Source organism: Tinamus guttatus, unplaced genomic scaffold (genome assembly GCF_059628265.1).
Source record: "Tinamus guttatus ecotype Peru unplaced genomic scaffold, ASM5962826v1 Tinamus_guttatus_pri_ptg001810l, whole genome shotgun sequence".
Taxonomy (NCBI): Eukaryota; Metazoa; Chordata; class Aves; order Tinamiformes; family Tinamidae; genus Tinamus; species Tinamus guttatus.
The window spans coordinates 2949-18688 of NW_028290344.1; the positions used below are offsets into that span (position 1 = coordinate 2949).

Sequence of the window (15740 nt, forward strand, 5' to 3'; positions counted from 1 at the left end):
CCTGATCCCACTTTGGTGCCACCTGAGGGTCCCCAAGTGCCTTCTGACCCATCCAAGGTTCCCCCCCAAGGGCCTTTTGGTGGCACCTGGGTGTCCCTGATCCCCTTTTGGTGCCACCTGAAGGTCCCCAAGCGCCTTTTGACCCATCCAAGGTCCCCTCAAGCCCCTTTTGGTGGCACCTGAGTGTCCCTGATCCCATTTTGGTGCCTCCTGAGGGTCCCCAAGCCCCTTTTGATGGCACCTGGGTGTCCCTGATCCCATTTTGGTGCCACCTGAAGGTCCCCAAGTGCCTTTTGACCCATCCAAGGTTCCCCCCCCAAGTCCCTTTTGGTGGCACCTGAGGGTCCTTTATCCCATTTTGGTGCCCTCTGGGTGTCCCCAAGTCCCTTGTGGCACCTCCAGGTCCTTCTGGGACCGGTTTTGGTGGCACCTGGGTGTCCCTGATCCCATTTTGGTGCCACCTGAAGGTCCCCAAGCGCCTTTTGACCCATCCAAGGTCCCCTCAAGCCCCTTTTGGTGGCACTTGAGGGTCCCTGATGCCATTTTGGTGCCTTCTGGGTGTCCCCAAGGGCCTTTTGGTGGCACCTGAGGGTCCCCAAGCCCCTTGTGGCACCTCCAGGGTCCTTTGGGAGCCCCTTTTGGTGTCACCCTGATCCCACGTTGGTGCCACCAGAAGGTCCCCCCCCCCAAACCCCTTTTGGTGGCCCCTGCGGGGTCCCGCCGTCACAGCGGGTGACACCAGGGATGTCCCCAACCCCGTGTCCCCTTTAAGGGCGAGTGGCCAGCGCTGGCCCCGTGCCCGGGAGAGGGGGGGACACGGACCAAGTGGCAGCGCCAGCGTGACGGATGTCCCCAGCTGCCACCGCCATGGAGGAGAGGTGAGTGGTGGCCCTGCGGGTGACACGGGTGGCCCTGCGGGTGACACGGGTGGCCCTGCAGTGACGGGTGGCCCCGCGGGTGACATGGGTGGCCCCATGGTGACACAAGGGATGTCTTCCTCCCCCGGCCACCATTGCTGCTGTAGTGGAGGGCCCACAGTGACACGGGGACACCCGTGGGGACACCCACGGGGACTGTCCCCAGGGCGCCCCTGGTGGCCGCCTACGAGGCAGCCCTGCGGCGCGGGGGTCCCCGTGGGTGTCCCCAGGGGTGACACGGGTGGCCCTGTCCCCAGGGGTGTCACAGGGGTCCCTGTGGGTGTCCTCATGGGTGACACTCATGTCCCTGTCCCCAGGGTCCCCACAGTGGCCTCCTATGAGGTGGCCCTGCTGCTCAGCAGTGTGGGGGACACGGGGGGTCCCTGTGGGCGTCCCCATGGGTGACACTCTGTCCCCAGGGGTGTCCCTGTGGGTGACACTGTGTCCCTGTCCCCAGGGGCCCTGCAGTGGCCGCCTATGAGGCCACCCTGCTGCTGAGCAGCCTGGGTGGCACGGGTGGCCCTGTCCCCAGGGGTCCCCGTGGGTGTCCCCATGGGTGACACCGTGTCCCTGTCCCCAGGGCTGCCCCAGTGGCTGCCTACGAGGCCACCATGCTCCTCAGTGGCGTGGGGGACACGGGGGTCCTGTGTGTCCCCATGGGTGTCCTTGTGTGTGACACTCGTGTCCCTGTCCCCAGGGGTGTCACAGGGGACCCTGTGGGTGTCCCCATGGGTGACCCTGTGTCCCCAGGGTCCCCGCGGTAGCCTCCTACGAGGCGGCCATGGTGCTGAGCGGCGTGGGGGACACGGGGGTCCCTGTCCCCATGGGTGACACTCGTGTCCCTGTCCCCATGGGTGTCACAGGGGTCCCTGTGGGTGTCCCTGTGGGTGACACTGTGTCCCAATGGTTGTCCCCATGGGTGACACTCGTGTCCCTGTCCCCAGGGGTGTCACAGGGGTCCCTGTGGGTGTCCCTGTGGGTGACACCGTGTCCCAATGGGTGTCCCCATGGGTGACACTCGTGTCCCTGTCCCCAGGGGTGTCACAGGGGTCCCTGTGTGTCCCCATGGGTGTCACAGGGGTCCTTGTGGGTGTCCCCATGGGTGACACTCGTGTCCCTGTCCCCAGGGTCCCCACGGTGGCCACCTACGAGGCCGCCATGCTGCTGAGCGGCGTGGGGGGACACGGGGGTCCCTGTGTGTCCCCGTGGGTGTCACAGGGGTCCCAATGGGTGTCCCTATGGGTGACACTGGTGTCCCTGTCCCCATGGTTCCCCATGGGGGGTCCCTGTGGGTGTCCCCATGGGTGACACTCGTGTCCCTGTCCCAGGGTCCCCGCGGTGGCCTCCTACGAGGCCGCCATGCTGCTGAGCGGCGTGGGGGACACGGGGGTCCCTGTGTGTCCCCATGGGTGTCACAGGGGGTCCCAATGGGTGTCCCCATGGGTGACACTGGTGTCCCTGTCCCCAGGGTCCCCGCGGTGGCCTCCTACGAGGCCGCCATGCTCCTGAGCGGCGTGGGGGACACGGGGGGTCCCTGTGTGTCCCCATGGGTGTCACAGGGGTCCCAATGGGTGTCCCCATGGGTGACACTGGTGTCCCTGTCCCCAGGGTCCCCCGCGGTGGCCACCTATGAGGCCGCCATGCTCCTGAGCGGCGTGGGGGACACGGGGGTCCCTGTGGGTGTCCCCATGGGTGACACTCGTGTCCCTGTCCCCAGGGGTGTCACAGAGGTCCCAATGGGTGTCCCCATGGGTGACACTGGTGTCCCTGTCCCAGGGTCCCCGCGGTGGCCTCCTACGAGGCCGCCATGCTCCTGAGCGGCGTTGGGGACACGGGGGTCCCTGTGTGTCCCAGTGGGTGTCCCCATGGGTGACACCGTGTCCCAGTGGGTGTCCCCATGGGTGACACTCGTGTCCCTGTCCCCAGGGTCCCCGCGGCGGCCTCCTACGAGGCCGCCATGCTCCTGAGCGGCGTGGGGGACGCCCTGGGCTACCGGGGGGGGCTCTGGGAATACTGCCCCAGCGGGGAGCAGATCCAGCGGGAGCTGCGGGAGCTGGGGGGGCTCCCGGCCCTGCTCCTGCGCCCGCCCCAGTGGCCGGTCAGCGACGACACCGTCCTGCACCTGGCCACGGCCGAGGGGCTGGCCACCGGTGAGGGGACGGGGGGACCCTTGGGGGGCTGGGGGGGGTTCCCTTGGGAACCTTTGGGGTTCCCTTGGGGGGCTGGGGGGTTCCATTGGGGTCCCCTTGGGGGGGTTAGGAGGGCCCCTTGGGGTCCTGGGGGGCCTTGGGGTCCCTTTGGGGGGGGGTTAGGGCCCTTTGGGGTCCCCCGAGGGGCTGGGGGATTCCATTGGGGTCCCCTTGGGGTCCCCTTGGTGGGGTTAGGAGAGCCCTTTGGGGTCCTCTTGGGGTCCTGGGGGGTTCCTTGGGGTCCCCTTGGTGGGGTTAGGAGGGCCCTTTGGGGTCCCCTTGGGGTCCTGAGGGGCTGGGGGTCCCTTTGGGGTCCCCTTGGGGTCCTGGGGGGTTCTTTGGGGTCCCCTTGGGGGGGTTAGGAGGGCCCTTTGGGGTCCTGGGGGGCTGGGGGTCCCTTTGGGGTCCCCTTGGGGTCCCCCGAGGGGCTCGGGGGTTCCATTGGGGTCCCCTTGGGGTCCTTGGGGGGTCCCTTGGGGGGTTAGGAGGGCCCTTTGGGGTCCCTTTGGGGTCCCCTTGGGGGACTGGGGGAGCCCTTGGGGTTCCCTTGGTGGGGTTAGGAGGGCCCTTTGGGGTCCCCTTGGGGGGCTGGGGTGCTGGGGGTCCCTTTGGGGGGTTCCTTTGGGGTCCCCTTGGGGTCCTGAGGGGATGGGGATTCCACTGGGATCCTGTGTGTGTGTGTGGGGGGGGGGGTTCCATTGGGATCTCCTTGGGGTCTTGGGGGGGTTTCGGGGGTTCCATTGGGCTCCTGGGGAGGGGGGTTGGGGGGTTCCATTGGGGTCCCCTTGGGGTCCTGGGTGGTCCCTTTGGGGGGCTGGGGGGGCCCTGGAGGTCCCCTGGGGGGGCTGGGGCGTTCCATTGGGCTCCTGCGGGGGAGTTAGGGGGTTCCATTGGGGTCCCCTTGGGGTCCTGGGGTGGCCCTTTGGGGTCCCCTTGGGGTCCTTTTGGGGGGCTTTGGAGTCCTGGGGGAGTTTGTGGGTCACTTTGGGGTCTCCTTGGGGTCCCACTGGGGGGGTTAGGAGGGCCCTGGGGGTCCCCTTGGGGGGCTGGGGTGACCCTTTGGGGTCCCCCAAGGGGCTGACCACCAGTGAGGGGACAGGGACGGGGGGCACTTGGGGTCCTGTGGGGGGGTTAGGAGGGGCCTTTGGGGTCCCCTTGGGGGGCTGGGGTGTTCCATTGGGGTGTTCCATTGGGGTCCTGGGGTGGCCCTTTGGGGTCCCCCGAGGGGCTGGGGGGTTCCATTGGGCTACTGGGGGGGGGGGGCTAGGGAGTTTCATTGGGGTCCCCTTGAGGGCCTGGGGGGGTCCCTTGGGGTCCCCTTGGGGGGGATAGGAGGGCCCTTTGGGGTCCCCCGAGGGGCTGGGGCGTTCCATTGGGGTCCCCTTAGGGTCCTGGGGTGGCCCTTTGGGGTCCCCTTGGTAGGGTTAGGAGGGCCCTTTGGGGTCCCCTTGGGGTCCTGAGGGGCTGGGGGGGGGGTCCCCTTGGGGGAGTTAGGAGGGCCCTTTGGGGTCCCCCGAGGGGCTGGGGGGTTCCATTGGGGTCCTGTGGGGGGCTAGGGGGTTCCATTGGGGTCCCCTTGGGGTCCTGGGGGGTCCTTTGGGGGGTTAGGAGGGCCCTTTGGGGTCCCCTTGGGGTCCTGGGGGTTCCCTTGGGGTCCCCTTGGGGGACTGGGGGGTTCCATTGGGGTCCTCGGGGGGGGGGGATGCGGGTTCCATTGGGGTCCCCTTGGGGTCCTGAGGAGCTGGAGATTCCATTGGGATCCTGTGGGGGGCAGGGGGGGTTAGGGGGTTCCATTGGGGTCCTCTTGGGGTCCTGGGGGGGCCCTTTGGGTCCCCTTGGGGGGGTTAGGAGGGCCCTTTGGGGTCCCCTTGGGGTCCTGGGGGTGTTTGGGGGGGGGGTTCCATTGGGGTCCTGCGGGGGGGGGGGTTGTTCCATTGGCGTCCCCTTGAGAGGGTTAGGAGGGCCTTTTGGGGTCCTGAGGGGATGGGGGGTTCCATTGGGGTCCTGGGGGGGGTTAGGGGTTCCATTGGGGTCCTGAGGGGATGGGGGGTTCCATTGGGGTCCTGGGGGGGCCCTTTGGGGCCCCTTGAGGGGCTGGGGGTTTCCATTGGGGTTCTGCAGGGCAGGGGGGGGCGTTCCATTGGGGTCCTTTTGGGGGGCTTTGGAGTCCCGGGGAGTTTGTGGGTCACTTTGGGGTCCCCTTGGGGGGATTAGGAGGGCCCTTTGGGGTCCCCTTGGGGTCCTGGGGGGCTGGGGGTCCCTTTGGGGGATCCCTTTGGGGTCCCCTTGGGGTCCTGATGGGATGGGGATTGCATTGGGATCCTGCGGGGGGGGGGGTTCCATTGGGATCTCCTTGGGGTCTTGGGGGGGTTTCGGGGGTTCCATTGGGGACCAGGGGGGTTCCATTGGGGGGTTCCATTGAGGTGTTCCATTGGGGTCCTGGGGTGGCCCTTTGGGGTCCCCTGAGGGGCTGGGGGGTTCCTTTGGGGTCCCCTTGGGGTCCTGAGGGGATGGGGGGTTCCATTGGGGTCTTGCGGGGGGTTGGGGGGTTCCACTGGGGTCCCCTTGGGGTCCTGGGGGGTCCCTTTAGGGTCTTTTTGGGGGGCTTTGGAGTCTTGCGGGGGGTTGTGTGTCACTTTGGGGTCTCCTTGGGATCCTGAGGGACTGGGGGGTTCCATTGGGGTCCCCTTGTGGTCCTGGGGATCTGGGGGCCTCCCTTTGGGGTCCCAGGGGATTTTGGGGAGTCCTCTTGGGGTCCTGGGTGGGGTTGGGGGGTTCCATTGGGGTCCTGGGGGGAGGTTGGGCATTCCATTGAGGTCCCCTTGGGTTCCTGGGGGTGTTTGGGGGGTTCCAGTGGGGTCCCCTTGGGATCCTGGGGGTCTGGGGGTCCCTTTGGGGTCCCAGGGGACTTTGGACAGTCCCCTTGGGGTTCTGGGGGGGTCCTTTGGGGTCCCCTTGGGGTCGTGGGGGGCCCTTTGGGATCCCAGGGGACTTTGGGGGGTTCCATTGGGGTCCTGGGGGTGTTGGGGGGTTCCATTGGGGTCTCCTTTGTGTCCCTGGGGGGGCTCTGGGGTCCCCCCGGTGCCCTTGGGTGCAGTGGGGAGCCGGGGGGTCCCCTTTGGGGCTGGGGTTATGGGGGGACCCCTCAATTTTGGGGTGTCCCCCCCAGGGCTGTCGGGGGAGGAGCTGCTGCAGGAGCTGGCGCGGCGCTACGTGGAGGCCATGGGGGACATGGAGGGACGCAAGCCGGGACCCAGCAGCATCCTGGGTACGGGGACATGGGGACATGGAGGGACATGGGGGGACATGGGGGGACATGGGGACATGGAGGGACGCAAGCCGGGACCCAGCAGCATCCTGGGTACAAGGGGACATGGGGACATGGAGGGACATGGGGGGACATGGGGGACATGGGGACATGGAGGGGACAGGGGGGGACATGGGGACATGGAGGGACATGGGGGGACATGGGGGACATGGGGACATGGAGGGGACAGGGGGGACAGGGGGGGACATGGGGACATGGAGGGACGCAAGCCGGGGCCCAGCAGCATCCTGGGTACGGGGACATGGGGGGACATGGGGACATGGGGGGGACATGGGGGGACATGGAGGGACATGGGGACATGGAGGGGACATGGGGACATGGAGGGGGACACGGGGATATGGGACGGGGGGACATGGGGACATGGAGACATGGAGGGACATGGGGACATGGAGGGGCGCAAGCCGGGACCCAGCAGCATCCTGGGTACAAGGGGACGTGGGGACATGGAGGGGACATGGGGGGACATGGGGGACACGGTGGGACACGGGGACATGGAGGGGACAGGGGGGACAGGGGGGGACATGGGGACATGGAGGGGCGCAAGCCAGGACGCAGCAGCATCCTGGGTACGGGGACATGGGGGGACACTGGGGGACATGGGGGGGACATGGGGGACACTGGGGTACATGGGGACATGGAGGGGCGCAAGCCAGGACGCAGCAGCATCCTGGGTACGGGGACATGGGGACACGGGGACATGGGGGGGACATGGGGGACACTGGGGTACATGGGGACATGGAGGGGCGCAAGCCAGGACGCAGCAGCATCCTGGGTACGGGGACATGGGGGGACACTGGGGGACATGGGGACATGGGGGGACATGGGGACATGGGGGACACGGGGGGACATGGAGGAACGCGAGCTGGGGCCCAGCAGCATCCTGGGTATGGGGGGACATGGGGACATGGGGGGACACAGGGGGACATGGGGACATGGAGGGACATGGGGACATGGGGGGACACGGGGGACACAGTGGGGCATGGGGACATGAAGGGGCACAAGCCAGGGCCCAGCAGCATCCTGGGTACGGGGGGACAGGGCGGGACATGGAGACATGGAGGAACATGGGGAGGACATGGGGGGACAGGGGGACCTGGGGACACGGGAGAACACGGCGGGACACGGGGACATGGGGGGACATGAGGAAATACGGGGGGACACGGGGGGACACAGCGGGACATGGGGACATGGAGGGGCGCAAGCCAGGGCCCAGCAGCATCCTGGATACGGGGACATGGGGACACGGGGACCTGGGGGGACACGGGGGGACACAGGGGGACATGGAGGGGTGCAAGCTGGGGCCCAGCAGCATCGTGAGTATGGGGGGACATGGGGGGAACATGGTGGGACACGGGGTCATGGGGACACGGGGGGACACAGGGACACAGGAGGGCACGGGGGGGACACGGGGGGCCATGACGGGACCCAGGCGCGGGGGTGACGCGGCGGTGCCGTCCCCGTCCCTGTCCCCGTCCCCAGGGACGTCGCAGCTGCGGCCGGGCCAGCCGGGCGGCTACAACATCCCCTTCAACCCCACGGGAACCGGCTGCGGAGCCGCCATGCGCAGCCTGGCCATCGGCCTGCGGTGGGGACACCGGGGGACACCGAGGGGACAGGGGGACACCGGGGAGCACCGGGGACGGGGGGGACCAGGGGACATGGGGACACGGCGGGGGACACTGGGGACAGGGGGACATGGGGACATGGGGAGACCAGGGGGCACCGGGGACTTGGGGGACACCAGGGGACATGGGGGGACATGGGGAGACCAGGGGGCACCGGGGACTTGGGGGACACCGCGGACAGGGGGACACCAGGGGACATGGGGGGACATGGGGAGACCAGGGGGCACCGGGGACTTGGGGGACACCGCGGACAGGGGGACACCAGGGGACATGGGGGGACGCGGGGACACCGAGGAGCACCGGGGACACCGGGGGACATGGGGACATGGCGGGGGACACTGGGGAGCACCGGGGACAGGGGGACATGGTGGGGGACAGGGGGGGCAGGGGGGGACCAGGGAACATGGGGACACAACGAGGGACACCGGGGACAGGGGGACATGATGGGGGGGCACCGGGGACAGGGGGGGACCAGGGGACATGGGGGGATGTGGGGGGACGGGAGGACATTGGGGACAGGGACACCAGGGACAGGGGGACTCAGGGAGGGCACTGGGGACTTGGGGGGGACACAGCGGGACACAGGGGACGGGGACACTAGGGACAGGGGGGGCCATGAGGGACACTGGGGACATGGGGTGACACCAGAGATGGGGAACATGGGGACACCGGGGTCATAGGGACACCAGCGGGCAGGGGGACACTGGGGACACCAGGGGTATGGGGGCCATGGGGACACCAGGGACACCAAGGACGTGGGGGACATGGGGGACACCAGGGGACAGAGAGGACACTGAGTGACATGGGTGTCCCCAGGGTACCTGGGTGCACCGGCCGTGTCCTTGTTCATGGTGCTGGGGACATGGGGACACAGCGAGGGGGACGTGGAGGTGACACGGGGGGATGGAGGGGACACGGGGATGGGGACAGGGACACGGAGGGCGATGGGGACCTTGGTGACACGTGGCCGGGATGTGTCACCCCCTCCCGGTGACACGGGTGTCACCGCAGGTACCCCCACGAGCGGGACCTGCCCACGCTGGTGCAGGTGAGCGTGGACAGCGGGCGCATGACCCACCACCACCCCACGGGTAGGTGACACGGGTGTCCCCAGGGGGGCACGGGGTGACGTGGTGCCACCCGAGGGGACACTTGGGAGGGTACAGGGACATGGTGCCACCCGAGGGGACGTGGGGCGGGGTGTGCGGCTACGGGGACGGGGACGTGGTGACGCAGTGGCACCCAAGGGGACATGTGATGTGGGGAACACATATGTGACACGGGGGTGATGTGGGGGTGACACAGGGGACTCATGGGGACACAAAGGGGACATGGGGTGACACGGGTGTCCCCAGAACATCCAGGCGCACTGGCAGGGACCTTGCTCATGGCGCTGGGGGAGGACACGGGGGGGACATGGGGACACGGGGGTGACATGAGGGGCTCATGGGGACACAGGGTGACCCACAGGTGACAGGGAGGTGACACGGGTGTCCCCAGGGTACCTGGGCGCGCTGGCCGTGGCCCTGTTCGCAGTGCTGGGGGAGGACATGGAGGGGACATGGGGACACGGGGGTGACGCAGGGGGCTCATGGGGACACAGGGTGACCCGTAGGTGACAAGGAGGTGACACGGGTGTCCCCAGGGTACCTGGGCGCGCTGGCAGGGACCTTGCTCATGGTGCTGGGGGAGGACATGGAGGGGACATGGGGACATGGGGGTGACATGAGGGGCTCATGGGGACACAGGGAGGTGACACAGGTGACACGGGTGTCCCCAGGGTACCTGGGCGCGCTGGCAGGGACCTTGCTCATGGCGCTGGGGGAGGACATGGAGGGGACATGGGGACATGGGAGGGACATGGGGACACAGGGGTGACATGAGGGGCTCATGGGGACACAGGGTGACCCGTAGGTGACCCGTAGGTGACACAGGTGACACGGGTGTCCCCAGGGTACCTGGGTGCGCTGGTCGTGGCCCTGTTCATGGCGCTGGGGGAGGACATGGGGACATGGGGGTGACATGGGGGGCTCATGGGGACACAGGGTGACCCGTAGGTGACAGGGAGGTGACACGGGTGACACGGGTGTCCCCAGGGTACCTGGGCGCGCTGGCCGTGGCCCTGTTCATGGCGCTGGGGGAGGACATGGAGGGGACATGGGGACACGGGGGGGACATGGGGACACAGGGTGACCCGTGGGTGACAGGGAGGTGACACGGGTGACACGGGTGTCCCCAGGGTACCTGGGCGCGCTGGCCGTGGCCCTGTTTGCCGCGCTGGGGGAGGACATGGAGGGGACATGGGGACACAGGGGTGACACGGGGGGGCTCATGGGGACACAGGGAGGTGACACAGGTGACACGGGTGTCCCCAGGGTACCTGGGCGCGCTGGTCATGGCCCTGTTCATGGCGCTGGGGGAGGACATGGGGACACGGGGGTGACATGGGGGGCTCATGGGGACACAGGGTGACCCGTAGGTGACAGGGAGGTGACACGGGTGACACGGGTGTCCCCAGGGTACCTGGGCGCACTGGTTGTGGCCCTGTTCATGGCGCTGGGGGAGGACACGGAGGGGGCATGGGGACACGGGAGGGACATGGGGACACAGGGGTGACATGAGGGGCTCATGGGGACACAGGGTGACCCGTAGGTGACCCGTAGGTGACACAGGTGACACGGGTGTCCCCAGGGTACCTGGGCGCGCTGGTCGTGGCCCTGTTCATGGCGCTGGGGGAGGACATGGAGGGGACATGGGGACATGGGGGTGACATGAGGGGCTCATGGGGACACAGGGAGGTGACACGGGTGTCCCCAGGGTACCTGGGCGCGCTGGCCGTGGCCCTGTTCATGGCGCTGGGGGAGGACATGGAGGGGACATGGGGACACAGGGGGGACATGGTGACTCGTGGGTGACAGGGAGGTGACACAAGTGACACGGGTGTCCCCAGGGTACCTGGGCGCGCTGGCCGTGGCCCTGTTCGCAGCCCTGGCCGTGCGGGGGGAGCCCCCCGAGCGCTGGGGCCGGGAGCTGCTCCGGGTGCTCCCGATCGCCTGGGCCCACGTGGAGACGCTGCCCGAGGCCGAGGCCAACAGGGAGCACTGGGGCTTCTTCGGGGACGCCTGGACACGGTACGGGGACAACGGGGACACCGGGGGGGACAGGGACACGGTACGGGGACAACGGGGACACCGGGGGGACGGGGACACTGGGGACACAGGGACAGGGTCTGGGGACACTGCGGGGACACCTGGACACGGTACGGGGACAACGGGGACACCGGGGGGACAGGGACGCCTGGACACGGTACGGGGACAATGGGGACATGGTACGGGGACACTGGGGACACTGAGGGGGACGGGGACACGGTATGGGGACATTGGGGACACTGGGGACACAGGGACAGGGTCTGGGGACACTGCGGGGACACCTGGACACGATACGGGGACAACGGGGACACCGGGGGGACGGGGACACCTGGACACGGTACGGGGACAACGGGGACACCGGGGGGACGGGGACGCCTGGACACGGTACAGGGACAACGGGGACACGGTACGGGGACACTGGGGACAGGGTTTGGGGACACTAGGGACACTGAGGGGGACGGGGACACGGTATGGGGACATTGGGGACACTGGGGACACAGGGACAGGGTCTGGGGACACTGCGGGGACACCTGGACACGATACGGGGACACTGGGGACACTGGGGACACGGGGACGGCTGGACATGGTACGGGGACATTGGGGACACCGGGGGGACGAGGACACCTGGACACTGTACGGGGACAATGGGGACATCGGGGGGACGGGGACACGGTACGGGAGCACTGGGGACATTGGGGGGACGGGGACGCCTGGACATGATATGGGGACAACGGGAACACCGGGGGGACAGGGACACCCGGACATGGTACGGGGACAATGGGGACACGGTACGGGAACACTGGGGACATTGGGGGGACGGGGACGCCTGGACACGGTACGGGGACAATGGGGACACCGGGGGGACGGTACGGGGACAATGGGGACATTGTGGGGACGGGGACGCCTGGACATGGTACGGGGACAATGGGGACACCGGGGGGACGGGGACACGGTACGGGGACAATGGGGGGACGGGGACACCTGGACACGGTACGGGGACAATGGGGACACCGGGGGGACGGGGGGATGGTACGGGGACAATGGGGACATTGGGGGGACGGGGACGCCTGGACATGGTACAGGGACAATGGGGACAGGGTTTGGGGACACGGGAGACAGGGTTTGGGGACACTGGGGACACTGGGGGGACAAGGGCATGTGGACACTGGGGACGCTGGGGACACGGGGACATGGTACGGGGACACTGGGCACAGGGACAGGGTCTGGGGACACTTCGGGGACGCCTGGACACGGTACGGGGACACTGAGGACACGGGGACATGGTACGGGGACACTGGGGGGACAGGGCAGGGGTCTGGGGACACTCCGGGGACGCCTGGACACGGTACAGGGACATTGGGGACACTGGGGGGACGAGGACACCTGGACATGGTATGGGGACACTGGGGACAGGGTTTGGGGACGCTGGGGACACTGGGGGGATGGGGACACCTGGACACGGTATGGGGACATTGGGGACACTGGGGACAGGGACAGGGTTTGGGGACAGTTCAGGAACACCTGGACACGGTACAGGGACACAGGGGACAGGGCTTGGGGACACTCTGGGGATGCCTGGACACGGTACGGGGACACTGGGGGGACGGGAACACCTGGACACAGTACGGGGACACTGGGGACAGGGTTGGGGACACTTCGGGGATGCCTGGACATGGATGGGGACACTGGGGACATGTGGACACGGTACGGGGACACTGGGGGAGACCGGGTCTGGGGACACTTTGGGGCGCCCGGACACGGTACAGGGACATTGGGGACACAGTGGAGGGACAGGGACAGGGTTTAGGGCACTCTGGGGCCACCTGGACATGGTACGGGGACATTGGGGACATGGTGGGGGGACAGGGACAGGGTCTGGGGACACTGCGGGGACACCTGGAGCTGGTACAGGGCACTGGCAGGGACTGGGGACACTTTGGGGACACTTGTAGCCATTGGAAGGGACTGGGGGACACTTTGGGGATACCTGGGACTGTGGGGACGTGGGTGCCACTCGGGCCCTGTCCCCAGAATGTCCCTGATGTGTCTCCACTGTGTCCCTCCTTGTTCCTGATGTGTCCCCATCCCCAATGTGTCCCCGCCATGTCCCTGTGTCCCTCATCGCCCATGTGTTGTATGTCCCCGTGTCCCTTGTCCCCAATGTCCCACTGTGTCCTCTACGTATCTATGCCCTGTCTCCAATGTGTCCCATTCTTGTGTCCCTGTCATGTCCCAAATGTGTCGCCCCGTGTCCCCAATGTGTCCCCCCATGTCCCCAATGTGTCCCCCCATGTTCCCCTGTCTCCCATGTCCCCAATGTGTCCCCCCATGTCCCTGTGTTCCTGCCATGTCCCCTTGTGTCCCCCATCCCTGCCATGTCCCCAATGTGTTCCTCATGTCCCCCATGTCCCCAATGTGTCCCTGCCATGTCCCTGTGGCCCCCATCCCCGTGTCCCCGCTATGTCCCCCATGTCCCCGTCCCCATGTCCCCAACGTATCCCCTTATGTCCCTGCCATGTCCCATTGTGTCCCCAATGTGTCCCTTGTGTGCCCCATGTACCAAACGTTTCCCTGCTGTGTCCCCTTGTGTTCCCATGTCGCTCATGTGTCCCCCCCCATGTCCCTGTGTCCCTGTCATGTCCCCACCATGTCCCCAATGTGTCCCTGCCATGTCCCCCTATGTGCCCCATGTCCCCGTCGTGTCTCCCTGTCCCCATGTCCCCAATGTGTCCCTCATGTGTCCCCATGTCCCTGCCATGTCCCCCATCCCAACATGTCCCCGCTATGTCCCGTGTCCCCCACCTGTGTGCCCGCCATGTCCCCAATGTGTCTCTCATGTGTCCTCCCATGTCCCCGTGTCCCCAATGTGTCCCATGTCCCCAACATGTCCCTGCCGTGTCACCCTGTCCCCATGTCCCCCCATGTCCCCGTCCCCGCCTTGTCCCCAACACGTCCCTGCCATGTCCCCCCGTCCCCACCTTGTCCCTGTGTCCCTGCTGTGTCCCCCAATGTCCCTGTGTCCCCCTGTCCCCACCTTGTCCCCACCGTGTCCCCCCATGTGCCCAACATGTCCCTGCTGTGTCCCCACCTTGTCCCTGTGTCCCCGTGTCACTTGTCCCCACGTTGTCCCTGCCGTGTCCCCCGATGTCCCCGCTGTGTCCCCAATGTGTCCCCCATGTCCCCAACATGTCCCTGCCATGTCCCTGTGTCCCTGCCTTGTTCCCCCCATGTCCCCTGTCCCCACCTTGTCCCTGCCGTGTCCCCAATGTGTCCCCCACATCCCCAACATGTCCCTGTGCCCCCTATATCCCCCATGTGTCCCCCATCCCCACCTTGTCCCTGCTGTGTCCCCAATGTGTCCCCAATGTCCCCAACATGTCCCCACCTTGTCCCTGTGTCCCCACCGTGTCCCCAATGTGTCCCGCCATGTCCCCAACATGCCCCTGCCATGTCCCCATGTCCCTGCCTTGTCCCCAACGTGTCCCCACCCTGTCCTTGCCATGTCCCCATGTCCCTTGTCCCCACCTTGTCCCTGCCTTGTCCCCAATGTGCCCCCCCCATGTCCCCAACATGTTCCTGTGTCCCCCATGTCCCCCATGTGTCCCCACCTTGTCCCCGCCGTGTCCCCCAATGTCCCCACTGTGTCCCCCAATGTCCCCGCCGTGTCCCCCAATGTCCCCACTGTGTCCCCCAATGTCCCCACCGTGTCCCCCTGTCCCCCCGCAGCTACCTCTCCTCGCGGTCGCTGCTGTCGGGGCCGGGCCCGGCCCTGCTCCCCACGGGGGCGGACGCGGCCGCGCGCGACGCCCGGTACCGGCGCTGGGCGCTGGGCGGCTGGGCCGGGCGCAGCGGGCACGACGCGCCCATGGTGGCGCTGGAGGCGCTGCTGGAGGCCGGGCCCGCGTGGGCGCCGCTCTGCGCCGCGGCCGCCCTGCACGGCGGGGACAGCGACTCCACGGGCGCCATCGCGGCCGGGCTCTGGGGGCTGCGGCACGGCCTGGCCGGCGTCCCCGCGGGGCTGCACCGCGAGCTGGAGTACCGGGAACGGCTGCTACATGTGGCGGGGAGGCTGCACGAGCTGGCGTGGGGACCGCGGTGACACCGGGGGACATGGGGACATGGAGGGACATGGGGGGACATGGGGACACACAGGGACATGGGGACACCTGGGGACATGGGGGGACACGGGGCTGCACCGCGAGCTGGAGTACCGGGAACGGCTGCTGCACGTGGCGAGGAGGCTGCACGAGCTGGCGTGGGGACCGCGGTGACACCGGGGGACATGGGGACATGGAGGGACATGGGGGGGACATGGGGACACACAGGGACATGGGGGGACATGGGGGGACATGGGGGGACACGGGGCTGCACGGCGAGCTGGAGTACCGGGAACGGCTGCTGAGGGTGGCAGGGAGGCTGCACGAGCTGGCGTGGGGACCGCGGTGACACTGAGGGGACATGGGGGACATGGGGACATGGGGGGACACGGGGCTGCACCGCGAGCTGGAGTACCGGGAACGGCTGCTACATGT

General features: G+C 67.8%; 1 protein-coding gene across 2 annotated transcripts; it reads left to right on the plus strand.

The window, feature by feature from the left end:
* The first annotated feature begins 754 nt into the window (after positions 1 to 754).
* On the plus strand, positions 755 to 15307 carry LOC148590046 (ADP-ribosylhydrolase ARH1-like). Of its 2 annotated transcripts, XM_088539538.1 has the most exons (7): positions 755 to 878; positions 2844 to 3067; positions 6276 to 6374; positions 7914 to 8014; positions 9066 to 9150; positions 11010 to 11190; positions 14935 to 15307. In XM_088539538.1, the coding sequence occupies exons 1-7, from the start codon at positions 847 to 849 to the stop codon at positions 15305 to 15307; spliced, it is 1095 nt and encodes a 364-aa protein (XP_088395664.1). In that variant the 5' UTR covers positions 755 to 846. The 2 variants fall into 2 exon arrangements, with proteins under 2 accessions (XP_088395664.1, XP_088395665.1); XM_088539539.1 differs by lacking the exon at positions 6276 to 6374.
* The last annotated feature ends 433 nt before the right edge of the window (positions 15308 to 15740 follow it).

What these genes read in the sequence shown, in the direction of transcription:
- LOC148590046 (XM_088539538.1), top strand. Translation starts at nt 847, where the DNA reads ATGTCCCCAGCTGCCACCGCCATGGAGGAGAG. An exon ending in TGCGCAGCCTGGCCATCGGC is followed by an intron (nt 8,015 to 9,065) that starts CTGCGGTGGGGA and finishes CACGGGTGTCAC; the next exon opens with CGCAGGTACCCCCACGAGCG. An exon ending in TTCGGGGACGCCTGGACACG is followed by an intron (nt 11,191 to 14,934) that starts GTACGGGGACAA and finishes GTCCCCCCGCAG; the next exon opens with CTACCTCTCCTCGCGGTCGC.